Source organism: Genypterus blacodes, unplaced genomic scaffold (genome assembly GCF_046128005.1).
Source record: "Genypterus blacodes isolate CSIRO-AG114 ecotype Tasmania unplaced genomic scaffold, CSIRO-AGI_Gbla_v1 ptg000031l_1, whole genome shotgun sequence".
Lineage (NCBI taxonomy): Eukaryota > Metazoa > Chordata > Actinopteri > Ophidiiformes > Ophidiidae > Genypterus > Genypterus blacodes.
The window spans coordinates 545,852-564,015 of NW_027466844.1; the positions used below are offsets into that span (position 1 = coordinate 545,852).

The 18,164-nt window shown below is 49.0% G+C and overlaps 1 protein-coding gene across 2 annotated transcripts in view; it reads right to left on the reverse strand.

Moving 5' to 3' along the window:
- Positions 1–17,594, reverse strand: part of utrn (utrophin) — a 47,594-nt gene extending 30,000 nt beyond the window's left edge. For both annotated transcript variants that reach the window (XM_076145853.1, XM_076145852.1), the window contains exons 1-7: positions 17,443–17,594; positions 10,588–10,717; positions 9,188–9,456; positions 8,329–8,475; positions 6,494–6,572; positions 5,073–5,133; positions 326–387 (exon numbers count right to left, since the gene is read on the reverse strand). In XM_076145853.1, coding sequence (XP_076001968.1) covers positions 326–387; positions 5,073–5,133; positions 6,494–6,572; positions 8,329–8,475; positions 9,188–9,456; positions 10,588–10,717; positions 17,443–17,496 — 802 coding nt within the window. In that variant the 5' untranslated portion in view covers positions 17,497–17,594. The remainder of the gene's footprint in view (positions 1–325; positions 388–5,072; positions 5,134–6,493; positions 6,573–8,328; positions 8,476–9,187; positions 9,457–10,587; positions 10,718–17,442) is intronic.
- Positions 17,595–18,164: the final 570 nt, after the last annotated feature.

Here is an 18,164-nt window from a genome sequence, read left to right on the forward strand (position 1 = left end):
TTGGTTGAGTTCCCCAGCTTATTACTCAGCCAGAGGCTCATTAGAGTCACACGGCGGAGGGACGAAGACATTCATATGGACGCAGGACGCAGAGAAAAGCTCCACTAATTGGAACAAATAAGAACCTATAGGTGTGCTGTGACTCATAAGCAGCTACGCTTAGACACTACGAGCCTTTCTGGACCTCTGGAGAGTAGATCAGTTATTTTAAGTATTGATTAATATGGTTTATTACTTTGATTATTAGTCCAATTGTTGAGTCTTATGCCTACTGTAAGGGAGACGAGAAGGTGTGTGTGTGTGTGTGTGTGTGTGTGTGTCTTACCCAGAGACTGGTAGAGTTCTGTCATCTTTGGATGGTCCCAGCAAGTCGTCTGAGTCTGATGACTGCAAAATACAAAAATGTAAGGAACAATAACATCAGAAACCCGTTTATGGATACACACACACACTTTCCAAAACACACACTTCATAAAAGCGCACACACACACTTGTATAGAAACACAAAAGGAATAAAAGAGCAGTAATGAAAGAAAAAGCTCCTCTTCTTTCCTCTCATCTCATCACCGTGGAATTGATCTCCACTGCTACCTCGGATAGCAGCCATTATTTGCACACACACACACACACACACACAGACACACACACTCAAAGCGACGTGAACAAATGCTGCACAGAAGCAACACCACAAAAATCAAATAAATCCTTCTGATAGAAACTGACCACACAAAGTCGCCTCAGCAGAGAATCTCCACATCGCTCAAACTTGGAATGCGAGTCGGCGTGTATATCTGAGCTCGAGTCTGTCATGGTGTGTGTGTGTGTGTGAGTGTGTGTGTCTGTGAGAACTTTGAAACGCGTTCTGGAAGAGGATCCATCCATTCTGCCAAGGCTGCACTCGACTACAGCAGCCACTTCAGTACGCACACACTCATCACTATTCATGAGCTGGAGGGACTGATGACCCCCTCACACACACACACACACACACACACACACACACAACCCCACACACACAGGCCCGCAAACACACCTGTGCGGGCGCCATCAATGCCTGGAGGGCTCCCGGGGCGAGGAAGGGACCATGTTTTATTTAGACGCTAGACAAAGAGTTCGCCCGGATCGATGATGCGTCCCGGCGTTGGCTGGACGACAACTGGCTGCTTGTCTGAATGGCGCGCACGTAAACGCAAACAGGCACCCCGGCTCCCGGATCCGAGAGGAAGAATAATGACTGCGACACACCCAAACTCCTGCCGACAGCCATCACGGCCAAACGCGCGTTTGTCATTCAGGGAGGGAACGGCGAAGACAAGATGGATGCGCTGTGCGACGCCGTTCCTCGTGGAGGCGAGCGGCCTTTCCCTCGATGGATAAATAAATAAAATCAGACATCTTTCTTTATATTCGCAGCTCGTGAATGACATAATGAGGAGATCTGGTCCCAGAAATCTCCTTTGTTGTTGTTCGGGTAGAGAAACGGGAGAAGCGGTGACACGATTCGCTACAAAGCTGCTATGGTTGAGATAACAGCCAGATACAATTACAGACGGAGGAGAAGCGTCCGTGAATTCTAATCAAAGGTAGAAGAATGGGGAATTTTCTGGCAATTTCACACACACACACACACACACACGCAGGGGTGGACCTAAATGCAGCATGAGATCTCGTCATCTCCCGGTGTGTTTGCTGGACGACTTTGTGAGAAAAACACGGTTGCATCCTTCTCATTTTGTTACCGAGTGCAAATTGCCTCGGTAACAAAACGACTCCCGGGGCAAAAGCAGCATTAGCGTCACGGTGATCAAACCCAGCCAGCTTTCTTAATACGGCTGTAAGCTGATTAATACGGAGGGGCGAGGGCTTGATGTTGTAAAATGATCCTTTTCCTTCATAAACATCATTCAATTACTTTTCGGAGCAGAGAACGCATCCGGAATGAAGCTGTAGACGGCGAGGAGGGAAGGAGGGAGGGAACCAATCAGCGATGAGGTCACTGAGAGGGAAGCGGAACCTTTCACGTGATGTTTGGACAAGATTTCTATCCGTGCAGGCAAAAGTTGAGGCCGACCAATAAAATTGAGCCATCGGACCCTTTTAGGCCACTGGAGAACGATCATAGCAGCAATTACGGCCGTTTCCCTCTGCGTCTTTGGTTTAGTGAAGGCATTTCCTCCAAAAACTCGCTGATGAATTGCTTCTATTCTGTTGTTACAGCGTCTGTCCTGCAGAAGAGGACGTTCATACCTCTGGAGGGGGTGAGGGGAAGGAAAAAAAGGTTCAGGAGGATGAAATAACAAAACCGCTGCTTGGCACGTATCCAGGATTACCGCGCATGGGGAGGGTCAAGGCCAGAAAAGTTCCCTCTCTCTCTCTCTCTCTCTCTTGCGGAGGGAGTTTGTTACTGTCACACTGCAGTCTGACGGGAATACACTCGCAGCTGAATGATGACTCCGATTCCTGCTTATTCAAAGACAAATGTTTTGCGGAGGCGAGCCAGCAGGGAGAGATTTCAGGAACTTTTTTGTGGCAGTGACGGCCTCCTGCCAGGCTTTTGTTACAAAGCAGCTCCGGGAAGTGACGAGCCGCCTGCCTGCCTGCCTGCCTTCATCTCTGCACACATGCTCCAGAACGAGCCGCGCTTTAGATTTAAAAATCAACCATCTTCAACCATCCGCAGTGCATTTTCTGACTTCCAACTTTCCGAGCGGGAAGAGTCCCGGAATGCGAGAGAGGGCTTATACAGGGATGTAGTAGTGCGTGCGTGTACTAAAGTATCTCTTCTCCGTAAGCCGAACAAACTTGTGAGGTTTCCCAGCATGTGGTCGCTGCCATCGTACCCCTGCGAAGCTGTTCAACCCCCCCCCCACCCCTCCAAATGTGCAGCGTGATCTCCTCGCGGCGGAGGGGGGGGTGGACAAGACACGGTTTAATCAGGGCGCTTTTGTCAGCTGGGAGAAAAGGCAGAGGATGTGAGGAGGGGGTTTGGCTGTGGGAGAAATGAATGTGTCAAAAGCCTGATGAAAGTGTCAGCGCAGTGAAAGCGACCTGCGATTAGTCCAGGGAGACGGATTTGCTGGTTTTGGCTTTCAAGCTGCACGTTAGACGGGGGTGGGGGGGGACCGTGCAAGTCTGCGTGTGTATTTGTGCGTGTAAATGGCGACCGGAGAGAGGGGAATGAAAAGATTAAGGTCATGTCTAAGTACAAGACAAGCCGGTGGATGTGAGTGTGTGTGAGGCGGAGCTGAAGATGGATCGATTGGAGTTTGGGTTGGAATGTTCGCACCCCCCCCCCCCGAGGAGGGAAAGCTGCTGACGCGTGTGTGTCGAGGAGCATATGGCGTGTGGGCTCCCAGACGCTCCAGAGTGAGCATTCGTGTTGTGAACGTGCATCTGTGATTGCGTCGGCGGCGTGTTTCCTCGCCGACGGAGACGGCCCGAGTGTGATTCCGAGCGTCCCTCGCCGTGGGCGGACGCAGGATCGTCGGCTGGGTGCATCTGCGATCACAGGCTGTTGTTGACAGAAAAGAAATAAGGCCGTCCCCCTGCGCGTCCCTCCCATCTGCATCTGCCTTTTCGTCCCACGTCCCCTCTGGTGCCTGAACACAGCACACAGGCGTCCCTCTCGCCCACTCTACCTCTGTCCAAACCCAGTTTCCCTCCATCTACGTCACTTCATCACTTCCTCCTACATCGTGTTCCCTTAAGTCTCCACCTGAGCCTCCATCCGCACCTGTCCACCCCACTGAAGACATCGTATGACAAATATCACTATCAACAATGTCTCTGCATGTTTGATTCAATGCAGTTAAATCGAGTAGTAGTAGTTTAAGATGCTTTAACTGCATCAGGACTTTCATTTGGGACATTTTAGACATATTTCCTATCTTTGACTTAAAAGTAGCTCTGAAAATCCCTGCAGCAGACAAATGACTGTGCAGGAGGAAGATTTAAATATAAGAATAAATTACACAGCAGAAAATCGACATCAAAATGGAAAAAAAAGGCTCAAACTGGAGAGAGCGGAACTTTGTGTCTGACAGCTCAACCTGCCCCATTACACGCTGCGACTCTCTTTAACTCACTCTACTTCCATTCTCTGTCTTTCAAATTTCAATTTGCTTTATCCCTCTTTGTGCAGCACTTGAAGTAATCCATCCGAGAGGCGTTATTCAATTAGAATTAGGGGGGGGGACACAAGCGCGTTTGTGCGTCGGCTGTTTACTCAGACAGCTTGCATGATTTCTGGGTAATAAGGTTTTATTAAACTGACAAATGACACATTCTGTAAAAAGGAAAGCTGTTCTGGCTGCGGCTCGTCTCCCCGGCTGGTGAAACAGAAAAAACCTCAAGCTCTGCCCCCGACGCGAGAAGAAGAAGAATTATAATGCCGAGAGAAGCTTAAGTTGTTATAGAAACTATTAGAATAGTGTGGGAGGCCGTGGAGGAATTCAGCCAGGTATTATCTATTCATAGAAGTGCTAATGCCAGGCGGAGGGGAAAATGTGCGGGGTCAAACAGCTTGAATTTTAATACACACCGAGAGGAAGGATTGGCAGGAAGAAGTGGCGGATAAACGTTGAAGCGACTGAAGTGCAAGGACGCGGATGAAAGGAAGCGTTAAAGATGGACGTCTCAGTTAAGGCGAGGTGAGAAGGTTTGCTCTTACGGAATGAGAAACCGGCACGATTCACTAAAAAGGGTGTTTCGCCTCTCGTGTGTATCGCTCCACCTCCCCGGAGTTCTGTTTGATGGTAATGGAGACCAAAAATGTAGTGTTTCAAAATAGCATCCGTCTGTAAAAGGTAAATAACGCTCTGTTGCTCCCCTGTGGGTGCAACAGTAATGATCATCCATAACACACACACACACACACACACACACACACACACACACACACACACACACACACACACACACACACACACACACACACACACACACACACACACACACACACACACACACACACACACACACACACACACACACACACACACACGGAAACAAATGCTCGCAACTCGCACAGGCGGAGAGTTAAGAGTCAATCGAAGGCATTTCTGGCCACTTACTTGATGTAATATGGGACCTTATTCTGAGAAACCGCACGCTGCCAGGGGAGCTGTACAGAAGCTGGAGAGGGAGAGAGAAAGAGAGAGCGAGAGAGAGCGAGAGGGAGAGAGACAAAGAGGAAGAAGGCTTGTGAGCGGGGCAGAATAATGTCTAGACACACACAAACTTTAAATACCGTCTTAATGAACGTGGCACAGCTGACGGCTCGGCATAGCAATCCGTTTAGGAGCGGGAGCGTGGCTTTAAATAACTCCACGCTACGACAACAGGACCATTCTCACTCAGTGTGCATGAAACCCAGGAACATAGATATACATCACGAACTCTTGACATCATGACATCGTCTTAGAGTATATTAGATACTGGCTCAATCAACATCCTCTGGATGGGATTTAGCATGAAGTGGTTTGTGTGTGAGGCCTGTCCTGAAAAATAGAGAAACTGCAACGCACTCGGAGAGACACTGAGCCCACTCAGGGAGGCACCTCAGGACGGGGATTTGACTCCCAGACTCAGCTCAGACAAAGCAGACAAATGCCCACAAAACCGCCCAAGTCCTGTGAAAGTCTCTGTGAAAGGTGACAAACACAGACAGAACCCTAACAAGAAAATTCCCATATCCGGATTCGGGTCTGGATTTGCCTTGACCCGAGCCCGAGAGAATATCCTGCCAATAAGAAGAAAGGCTCTAGTGCGACGAAGCTGAGGGCAGCTGAGGGCTCCCGTTCCCGCCTACTGAGGGCTGAGGCGGGAACGGGAGCTTCTTGTGTTTGTCGCGCGCAGATGAAGAGATGAAAAGACAGTAAGAGAGATGAGGAAAGATCAGGCGATAAGGGCGGACTGATCGGGCGAGATAAGAGCGGGGAAGTTTATTGATCCCTGGGGGAATATGAGGCTACCGGTGTAATGAAAGGGAACGCCTGATGGAGTAGATAGTGCGGCGGGACAGCGTTTGGACCGTCGTGGTCGCCGCAGCTCCCAGGGTGCCTCAGGACGGGCGAGCTCACACCTGCTTTGGGAAGCGCACCTTGTCCATTCTGTCTCGGCGTCTGGCAGCCGGCAAAGAAGAACGGACGGCTAATGGGTTCATGATTATAGAAAATAAGCATAGACAGAGAGAGAGAGATGAGTAAGGACCTCCCACATTTGTCTTCGCGCTCTCTTGTGTCCCTTTTGTCTCCGCCTCCCCTCATCCCGCTCCCTGGTAATAACCTGCCCTAAAGACGGAACAAGGATGGAGTCGGTGGCGAGCTGTAATTAAACCTTTGCATTATTCAAACGTAAAGTGCCCCGTCTGCAAAGTCTATCTGTGTGGAATGTGTCTGTGTGTGTGTGTGTGTGTCGGTGTGTGTCACGGTTAATCTGAATTAGAAGCTGTAAAACCAATGTAGCTTAGGTCAGGAGAAGCAAATGCACTCACTGGAGAGGAAGTGTTGGGATGAGGGGCCAAAGTCTCGGTGAGCTTCTCGAAGGAGCTTCAGTCTGTCATCCAAGGCCACCTGCAGACACACACACACACACACACACACACAAAGAATGTATTCAATTTAAAACATTAAATTAGGCTTAATTCAGCATGTAGTGATTGTAGAGTGACTGTAGAAGGCGCTGTGCAAACTGAGCGATACGGTGAATTGGAATGAGACCTTTACTCAAACGGCCGTTCACTGCTATTCGTTTAGCGGTGGATTTGCTTCTAAATCCAATGCTTGAGGAATTCTTTGCTTCCAGAGGTTTATTCGTCAAATCCTGAATCAATAGGTGCCACGTCGTTTACCGCTGCATCATATAGAATCTATACGGCGCGGCTGAATACCATTTAGATTAATTGGAGCAAGGCGAGTTTGCCGCTAACATCCTGCATCTATTACAGCTGATTTCCGTCAGAGAGCTGTATATAGCGAAGCAGTTTGTTTTGCTCTCACACACACACACACACAGAGAACAAAAAATGGATTATTAAACAGTTAACCCCTTCAATGCAGCACATATCAACCCCGCACACGCATACAAACACACACACTCCGGCGACCCTGTGAAAGCTGTGTATCGACCTCTCGCTCAGTGCACCTGCGTCCCTGCTCGGCTGTGGAGCTCCCGTGCTCAGTATTAAAGGGCTGTGATACAGACAGACAGACAGACACACACACACACACACACACACACACACACACAAACACAACACCCAGCCAACATGGTGGCCAGGTCACGTTTGTCCACACGGGGAGCCAGGTAATAGGCCAAGAACGGCCCGAATCCGCCGTTTCCCTTCGGCCCATTAATGATTATTATGGTCCCTGTCCCGCAGAGAAGCAGATGAGAGAAGTCTGCATATGAGAAGCAAATGATCAAAGCACACAGTCAGACGTAGCTTATTACGGACGCCGCTGTCTCACCCCGCACAGCAAGAGAGAGAGAGAGAGAGAGAGAGTGCGAAGGAGAGAGAGAGATGGAGCAGGAAAGAGAAATGAGTGTAAACAATTCAGTCTACTGCCTCTCTGCCCTTCTCTGACTCTGCCTCTGAGTTATGGTCAATCTCCAGACATAAAGGCTATTAGTTGTGTCTGAGCGCCGGGGTTATCGCACAAACCGGCCCAGCCACACTGTTTTGCACCGCGACAGTGCCGCTCATAAAAAGCACCGATGAAAGTGTCTTTCAGCGTCAATCTGCCCAGTTAATCAAAACTCTCTGCGGGAAGTTTTTTTTCCCCTGATAATGGGAAATTAGGTTCTGTGTGTGTTTAAATTGATGGAATCCCACCCACACTCCATCCTCCAACCAGCGGGCACCACAGGCTTCAGCATCCCACCCGGCAGAGGTGAAGGATCTTTTGACCCACGGCAAATACTACTCCCTTCTGCGAGAAAAGAACCAAAGCTCCTGCGTTTTCCCGGTGTTTCGTAAGGATCTCTTCCATTCTTCTTCACTTTGTGAGACGTGCGCCGGCAGCAACGCGCGGCGAGTCCCGCGGCGAATAAGGGCCGAGGTGTTTGGAGGAGGCGGCGGGCGATGAAAGTGGCCGCTGTGCTGCACGAATGAGCTTCGGTTGATGTGAGCGCAACAAAGGTTAGGGAGAGTGTGAAAGAACAAAAGCAGGTACACGGGTAGAGTCGTAATAAACGACACACACAGAGAGATAAACAGAGCGGAAGGGACGGAGAGAAGACGGAAAGAGGCAGACTGGCGCTCTGAACAAAGGAAATACAGGAAGAAACGTAGCGTTGAGTGTCACGATTTCAGACATTTCCCTCTACCTGGAGCAGCTTCCACCTCATGTTGAGCTGGTCCAGCTGTCTGGAGGCTGTGGAGGACAGCTGGACGTCCATGGGCGTCAACTCGGCCGAGAGCTCGTTGACGACGCGCACGTCCTGACGCAGGGGGCCGACCTCCTCTTTAAAGGCCTAAAGAGTTGGGGAAAGACTTTACTGTAAACCAATCGCAATTATAAACTTTGACAAAGTAATAATTAAGTTAATTACGAAGTTTTTGGTATTGTCACGTAGATTAATTGATTTCCTCTCACACACAATGTCATTTCTCCCACTGATTGCTTTAATTGCCACTTAATCGTTTTCCCTTTTTGCGGTATTGACCTTAAACTCTCCATTGTGAAATAAATCAAGCTTTTAAATTAAAGTGTGTGTTGTAATTGGAGTCGAATGACTCTAGTTTGGCTCTTAGTGCAAATTGTACTGCGAGTGCTGTGTACTGAATTTTGAGTCGAGTACAGGCCTTCCATTTCTATTGCAACCGATTTATTCATTATCCATTTCTTTTATTTCTTAGTGAGTGTCTGTTTTATGTCTGTAAATAAATCTCGATTCGCCGACTTGGCCGGGACGACTTTGGTTTTGGCAGAGCTAACGCAGCAAAGTGAAGACGCTAAAAGGAAATCGGCGAGTACATCGATTCCCTGAGAATGAACTGTGAACATTCAAATCACTTTCCTGCACAAAATCTCTTCATTGGTGTGCAATTGTGGCTACACACTGATTTGAATTGTGCAGTAATGAAATTGGAAAAGCGATGATGGAAGGAGGCGTGAGGTGTCTTGACATGACTATGCTGATGCAGTGATAACGCAAAAACACAGCGATTACGTTTCCAGCTCACCATTGTCTTCTCAATATGGTCCTGCAGGGAGTCGATCAGCAGGTCCCCGACGGGCTGCCAGGTTGCCTTGGCCTCCTCGGCGCGGGTCAGCCTGAGGTCGAGCTGGTCCATTGAGCTCTGCAGTTCCTGGAGTCGCTCCAAGGCTCGTTCCACCTGACTCTGCCAGCCGCCCACGTGTCCCTTTAGACGCTCCCACCGCTCCATCACCTCACCCGTCTGCTTGCGGATGGCCCGGGCCAGGACGCGCGCCTTCTCCTCCGGCGTGAGGTCTGCACGGGGGGGGGGGGGGGGGGGTCACATGAGGAGGGAGGTAAGTAAAGGAGAGTGAGGGAGAGGGAGAGGGAGAGGAAGAGGGGCGGTTGGAAGCAAGCAAACAGGACCGGGGGGGAATAGGTAGTTAAGATGAAAAGTTGAAAAGATGAAATTATGGGCAAGGCGAAGGCAGGGGAGGTGAGAGGACGGGATAATTGTGACACATCAGAGAGATGGAGTGAAAGAAATTGGCCCACCCGGTGCCAAACTACCAATTTTAACTTCTTCGAAAGTCACGTGGCTTTTTGTTTACGTGTCTTGTCTGAAGTCTGACTGGAGAGACGGTGACAGAATCATCATCTTCGCCTGCACTTTCCCTCCCTCCTCTGCGTTGCCAAAGTGCGACAGTCTCCCTCTTTTATAATGGACAAATGTGGGGGTTCGCGCAAATAACAAAACAAAAATGGACTCAGCCTCTGATTCATAATTGCTTTTTATCTACTCATGTGACGAGGTGACAATTTGATATCTGCGGATCACAGATAAGTGCTGTGTCGCTCTGCGCTCTAAAGGCTTGCCACATCTCCTGCTTGCACCCTTGGGTCACTTTAATTATTTACACAGCGGGGGGGGGGTTGTAGTTTGACAGTAAATGTGCTGACTTCACTGAGATCTCCCCGCGTCATTCAGACAAGATGGAGCGCAAATGCCCGAAAGGAGTCGCTTCACGGTTTTTACATACTTGATTACACCGGAGCGTAAACACTTGAATGGATGACATTTAAAGGACACCCTGAACTCAAAAGTGGAGCAAAATAAACGTGTTCAACCCAGACAGGTGTGCATCACGTCCCGAATGACAAAAGCCCCTCTAATCTGGTTAAAGGGGACCGAGTCACATCGCAGCAGTGTGTCAGACGCAGCTGTGCATTCCTGGGAGGTGCATGTCGCTCACGCCAGAGGCTTCATTAGACGACCCGACCCTAAGAAGTCATGTGAGGTCAATGGCTTTGAGGTCAAGTTGGGGTGAACCCTCAGATCTGGCATGAGTTGGAGGGTTGAAGTTGTAGGAATGAGACACTTGGAGCAGACATGCTGCATTTAATGTCTGTGACAATTGAGGAGTGTGTGTGTTTGTGTGAACAAACCATTTTTGGGCTGCATGTTCTTGCGCGGCTCCCCGGGCCCCTCGATGGGCTGGTCGGCCAGGAACATCCGCGCTTGGTCCAAGGTGCTGATCACCAAATGTTCCCGCTCCTTCAGTTCTGAACACAGCGCCTGTGTGAAAAAAGCAGGGCACGATCACTTCAAGCATTATTAGACCCTACAAGCACCAAAGTTCCCTGCGTGAGCGCTCATTATGCACCTCATCCTGTTATTCTTCCCCTCGTAATTTCTCGAGAGCATCATCATTGTTGATCACGGAGCAGAATTCATTACTGATGGATGAAGATGGAGGGAAAATGGGCAATAAGGTATAATATTATAATAACTTAAGTGAGCCCGGTGCATTTGGATGGAGTGCTGCACCTAAGCACACACACATTATAGGCCCGCTCCTCTTCCTTCACCTCATAGACGCAGAGGCAAACCCTATCAAAGGATAATTAGGGTGTAACATAACGATTCTCTCTGCCTCCTTGATGAAATGAAACGCCTGCCAGGGCGAGCGGCGGGAGCGGCGGGAGAGGAGACTGGCGGCTGAAGGCGAGATCGGGGTCAAAGCAGACATTTCCACAGGGCTGCGATGAAATTAACTGAACCGTTCCCACAGAATGAAGTGAATTGCTGAGCACGAGATTCCCTGCAGGAATTGTCGTTACACAGCGGCCGAGTAATACCGCACATCCTTCTCAGGTACAGTGTAAATTAGCACACGTGACTATGCACACACTCCAGCAGACACACACACACACACAGAGACAGTATCCTGTGCTCTCTGCGAGGGACTTTTAACCTCGTGTCACCGCAGGCGATACAACTGGACCGTGGGAACAAGGGCGACATGCACCAGTATAATTATTCTTGTTTAAATGTAAGTGAGACCCCCCCCCCCGTCCCTCTCCCACCCAAGGGACTTCATTGCCTAGCAGAGTGTGTGATTGCTTTGGGGGGACAATGCAGCGTCCACATGCTGTAAGCTGATGAGATGGGACGTATGGCGATGAAAACGTCTCGCACTTCTCAAACAAACGCGGCCGCAGTGAAAATGACACGGCAGAGATTGGATGTCGGGTTGAGTGAGCAATGTCGGGCCAAACACAGATTTAAGCCGTCAGGACGACCACAATGAATATCCAAATGTCTACACACAATGTTCCAAAGGGAAACCAACCCTATGTATTTAAAGAAACTAGAATGAACCTTGTGTGACCCCAATTAAGGCACTGTTTGGTTTCCGTTACTGTCACCTTAGATACCGGAAACACAAGGTGGTGCCAGGGTGCAGCAGGTGTCAGATTTCAATCGGGAGTCGGAGTTTTACTGAATGTTGTGAGACGGTCATTCCATATTCTCCAGCTTCAGTCAATATTCTCAGATTTCCATTCAAGATTCTCAAGTTTCCGGCCCTTAAGTGGTGCCTGAGGTGAGGAAGTGGAACCACAGAGATGTGAAAGATGAGATGAGAAAGGGGAAAGGAACGTTGGCGTAAGAAGATAGGAGTCGTCAACAGTTGATTGAGATGAACATATTCCTTTCAAATAAGATTAGAAAGTAAATATACCTGGAAAACTTAAGTTTCAACCACTGCAATGACAATCCCCTCCCCCCCGCCCCCTGCTGTGTCACAACACACCCTCATGCTGACATATGCAGCATCCTGCCCAGGACAAATTAAATCATCCCCTCTAATGAATGGTTTGCTCCATTCCAGTGATTTCTTCCCAACTCCTATGGAGGAAACATAATAGGCAGGTGGCACAGAGAGGACCTTGAGAGATAGGAAGTGAATGAGGCGGCTGAGAAAGAGGAGAAGGAAGGAGGCGTACGGGCGGGGAGGGGGGGGGGATTGAGATAAGAAAGTATGGGGTTGGGAGTTAAGCTATAAGGCCACTGAAAACTTTTTTTCCCCACTTGTCACCCTCAGTCATGCACAGACAGATGCTTTTGTGATTTAAATGAGGCTTTAGCGGCGGTTGAATCGAGTGTGAAGGCCTATAGGCGAAGGCATTCTCGCCATATTGCTTCCAAATCTCTGCGTTGTAGCCATTTGCGGACACATTCCTGGTCGGATAACTCGGATCAGGTGATGCCGGTTTCAATCCCACATACGCGGGGGCTTGGATTATACGAGTGTAGCCCCGCCCCTTTTCAATATTGCCGCTAAAAAGCCTCAGATCAAAGACAAAAATCGGCTCAGAGATGTGATCTAAGAGAAGCGTCGTGTCAGCCCCCCTTTCAGCGACCTGTCACTGGCGAAACCACAAACATTTCAAAATTAAAGTCTTTTTCTACCCAGAGGATAATTTTAGTTCTACGAGGACATGCAAATCACACCAAAACCAAATCTCCTGCTGCTAAACACGATCAAGCAGACTGGCGTGACGACCCATTTACGATGACCTGTTTTCACACGCGTGTATAATGATCCGTGCTCGTATGAAGCTGCTGCTGTCTGGTGCTGGAAGCATCTACCACGGGTTTTATTTCTGGGCTTTGTCAAAAGACGTACTGCAGGTTTTCCGCAGCGTCGTCTTTGAGAGAACACAGAAAGACTCAACAAAGTGATGCCTCCCCGTTCACTCTGCCGGGGGGGGGAGGGAGAGGGGGGTCTCCGTCTGCCATTCAGCCCTGGGGAGTCGCCGCACTTTAGACAGATGCCAGAACTAAAGACCTTCTCCCCTTAACACTAACGTAACTCTCTTTAGTGAAACCTCAGAGTGTCACAGGAGGACGCCATTGTCAAACGCACGTAGTCACACACAGATACACAAGCAAGCACGCACGCGCTGCTTTCAGGTTCTACTAAAAGCTTTTCCTTTGGAGTAAATCCCAGTAGCTCCCGCGAGTGATGTGACATGGCTGCCTGTGTCGAAGATCAGTTCCGACTGGTAGAAGTAAATAACGGCGTCTGCGCTTCCTCGGAGATTTGTGGAGGTCAGAGAAGAAAGGAAACAGGATGTGATGCTTCAAGGATGACATTTTCTTTCGTGTCACTCCAACAATATGGCGTGTATCTCGTCACCAATGAGCGATTGTGACCTTGGTTTTGGTGTGTGGAGTGTGACGCCCCCCCCCCCTCCTTTACCCCCCACAGGTTCGCACAGCAGCCTCATATCACCGCGTATCCCTGTGCTGCCGAGGCGATAAGATAACATCACAACACAGTTTCTTTCAGAGCACTGCCAAAAACATTCCCTCTTCTGTTTCTCTCCTTTTGCGGAAACAAAATTTCTCTGCCTGTGCCACCAGATCACAGCGCTCCTCATTTACCTCCAAAGGGAAACAATCCGGCTGAAAGCAGCTCTCAATAGAAGGCTGCGAGCGGCCTTCACAATAGTCGCTGACACACATCCGCGAAACGATTCAACAGCGTTCTATACATACAGAGAAAAAGGCCAAGAGTCCCATTCCCGAGCGTTCCCGTCGCTCGGGCTGAAAGCGCTTTTAATTAAAGTCTTTGTCAATCAATCCTAATAAGAAAACATTCACTCTCTCAAATCTTTTGCTTTGAAAATGTACAGCGGGATCAATGGACAAACAATCTGTCGCTAAACTCCAGCGCTCATCTCTCCCTCGCGTTGATAAACAAGAGATAATTGGAAGATTTCACGTCGGAGAGGCAAATATTTGAGCTGCCGCCGCCGCCGTTGGAAGCAAATTCAATCTCATGCCGGCATCCTGCAACCAAGACTGATCATCGCTCCTTCAAATGTCAGATTGGAGAGCGACAAGCAACTGGTGGCATTTCAAAAAGAACACAAAAAACATGTAGGAAATGAATAACTGCTAATTAAATCAAGCTGGAATTGAGCTTCAGCTATTGCCTATTAAGAAGTTACTTAATCATCCTAAAGTGTATTAAATTATTAACATCTACAGGCTGTAAAATAACTGCAGATGGGCCGTAAATGCAAACAAAATGTGATGAAAAATAAATTATGCAGTTAAATATTAATGCACACGAGCTTCTTTCGCCATATTGTGTCATTATTATTGAATTATTCCTCATTAAATATAAAAATGCCAAGCCAAGCCAACACAGATCCAGCCAGCAACACAAGACTGCGACGTGTGTGTGTGTGTGTGTGGGGGTGAAGTGCCGACATTCCGCGTCACGGAAGCAGCAGAAAACAATTAAAAAGTTCCCGCTAGGTAGTCGGACGACCCATATTTCAAAGTGAGTTCAGGGAAAGATAAGGTGCCGTCTTAACGCTCGGCACTTAATTCATTTTGTTTCCCTTTTTTACGACCCGTCCGTCCAGGTGCCAATGGCGCTAATTAGTCATGGCGGCAGGATGATGGAGCTAGCTAGCACGCGCGGCGCTTTGCTAAAGCTGCTTTATCACGCCGTGTATTGAGGGGAAAAAGAAAACACCTTTAAACAGAAATACGCTTCCTCCTGTTTGTCTTCATACTTCGCCTTTTTATCTGGAAGGACTGAAGGAGCTTTGGGACGTGGACGCGTGACTTTTCCCTCACAATGGAGACAAAGAGACAACTGTTGCCGAGAGATAAGAGTCATTAAAAGAGCCTGCAGACGCTTGATCCCTCCTTCGCTCCTTCCCTCCTTCCTGCCCTAAGAGCCGTTCATTAAGTACAGCAGATGGGAGGATTTTAATCAGCCCGGACGCTGACGAAGGCCTTTTTTTATTGGATAATTGAATGTACAATTAACAAAAGCGATTATTAGGGCCAAATCAGCAGGCCAAACAAGACACACATCAATAAAGCAGACAGAGGCGGAGGAGGAGTAGAGAAAAGGACTCTTTGGATTTAAGCAAACGGAGACGACAAGATGACAAGAAATACCAACTTACTGTGTGTGTGTGTCAGTGAGTGACCGAAGATGTGTGTGTGTGTGTGTGTAAGTAATGGAGCGTGACGTGTTCAAAGCCCCGGTGCCTTTGTGTAACTCGGCCCCTCTCAGGGTCGGTGAGACCTCCAGGCCAATCCATTAAGAGTACAGAGGAAGAAAGTGAAAATAACGTCGTGGAAATGAAAAGTGAGCCTCCCTCGCTTTCAACTCCGCCGCTCCATTATTACACATTCCGACCGCTGTTAGGATCCGAGGAGCTGGGAATGAAGACTGGGGGGGAGAGAAATGATTTGGTGAGGATAAACTGCTCAACGGAGGGGGGAGAGAGAGAGAGAGAGAGAGAGAGCGGGAGAAGAGGCGGAAGAGGGTCACGAGGAAAGGAAGGGCAAGGTGGAGAGGCGGGAGAGCTATGTTCTCCTCTTCCCGAGTCTGTGTTCCATATTTCCATTCACGTCTGTGCGGCATTCAGTCTCTTCACATTGGAGGTGAGAGTAACACAAGGGTGAATCAAACCAAACTCTAGTCGAAGAAGCTCAAAATCTGCCTTCTGGTGAGTTCATCAGCATCACTGTTGCCCTAGTTACGGGAGACTTTAGCCGTGCGTTTTTGTGTCTGCCAAGGTAAGTGCACCGGTGAAACTCGATCTCGACCCGCCCTGCGCCGCCTTTGAAGGACAAAACCTGCGTGGTTTAATGCGGCAAGACGCGATGAGAGGCACTGGCGGTGGAGCAGGAGGGAGAGAGAGACAGGAAGTGCTGGCTGAGTGACAGAGACACAAAGAGACATTCCTCCTGACGGGCTAAAGTGCTCCGTGGAGACAGAGAGAGAGACAGAGACAGAGACAGAGAGAGAGCGAGAGAGAGAGAGAGAGAGAGAGAATTACATTATTTCTTAAACATTCCATTCTTTATAGGCCACTGAAAGGAGAATGACGGCAGTATCACACTGATCTCTTTTAATGTGCATTCCCGGCAATATCAATCAATAAAAAAGCAACATTTAGTATGATTGATACGACCTGAAATGATGAATAGAAACATTTATTTCGTCAAAGCGAGAGTGTCCGCCATTTTTTTCGCATTTGTGTCTGAGCACGTCGGTTGATCTGGCTCGCCGTGTTTGCGATCCCGTTCCCACGCATGACTGCACGCGTGTTTACACTCCGGGGCGCTCTGGGCGAACAAAATAATAGTAGCGTGCGGGGAAGGGAGAGAGAGAGACAGAGAGAAGGGGGAGAGAGAGAGAAAGAGGCCAGAGGAACGCCATTATGATGTCAACGGCGGCGGCGTCAGCAAGTGGACTTGTGGGTAAACACCAGCCACAGGCCACGTCATCTATCTGAAAGCAATTACACGCCGATGCGCCATCACAACAACCGGCGGTTACATCATAAATGCAGTGTGGAGGGGCCACAGATGACAGATCGCCGTGGTGACAAGAGGTGCGAACAGAGACGCGGTGGATTGCTTGTTGGAATTAAACAATACAGAGTGATATGAGGGTGACAAATAACGACGGTAAGAAGAAGAAGAAGAAGAGAACACACAGCCAAACTACTGGCCACGGCCGGGCGAGTGTGTGGAGTCATGATCTGGATCGTGGCCATAAACGCCAATGATGCAAGCAACAACACGGAGGACTAATGTCTCGCAATTATGGAATTATGCAAACAGCGATAACGGCCATCGCGCCGCTTATTAATGTCGCCGCCGCTGCAGTACATTCACACCGCATTGAGTGTGAATGCAAGCAGATTAAAGGGAAGTTTATCTACAAATTAACATTTTCGCCTCTAGAAACTGAAGAACTACTGGGAAAAGAATGCTAGGATGTTACGATGTACATTTCTGAGCTTGTAGTGTTTCAAAGGCCTCCAATTTTCAGGCTTTAAGGGCAAAAGTTTGCTCTTAACAGGGTCAGAAGTTATGATTCAAGTTGTTGAACACGCATGGAAGACTTTTAAAACACGCAGATAAGAGCTAAGCATGGGGTGATGAACGGACTCGCCCGGGTTGGTACGCACCGTGCAGTGGTTCTGTTGCTGCAGCAAGGTGGGCACGTCTCCTCCGATTGGCATCTGCTTGGCCAAGTCTTCATCCTTGAGGCAGATCCACCTCCACAGCTCCTCCAGAAGGCCCAGCAGACGAGACCAGCGCTCTGCACTCGCCTCCAAGTGGGCTCTGTTGGCACACACACGCACACACACACACACACAGCATCGGTTCACACACCCTGTATGCACTCAATATCAACATTACGTGAGTTCTTCCCCAATTATAAAGCAGAGAAAAGTTGTGAACAGTCGTGACGGGGATTAAGGTCGGAGATGTTTGTTCATTTGTAGAAGCTCAAAAAAAACAAACCCGACCCGGCAGGCTAGATCGCCGACGACTCGAGAGCAATCGTAGCCCCGACCGAGGCGGATGTTTTGGCAAAGGCGAGTGGAGGTCCGCGTTAGTTTGAGTGGGCGGCAGTGTGGATAAGCACTTTTGTTTTCGCAAATCTCTGGTGGGCATAAATGCCTCTGAACGCACCCAGAACCTCATACTGAGGCTTTCAGAGATTGCCTTAATTACACATGTACAGCAATTAAGGCATAATGGGCTTTACACAATGAACACCCGCACTGCCCTCCCACACCAGCATACATGCAGAAACATGCAGAAACACTCACACACACACAAACACACTGATCTCTCGCCGCTCGACTGTTTCTCTCTCTCTCTCTCTCTCTCTCTCTCTCTA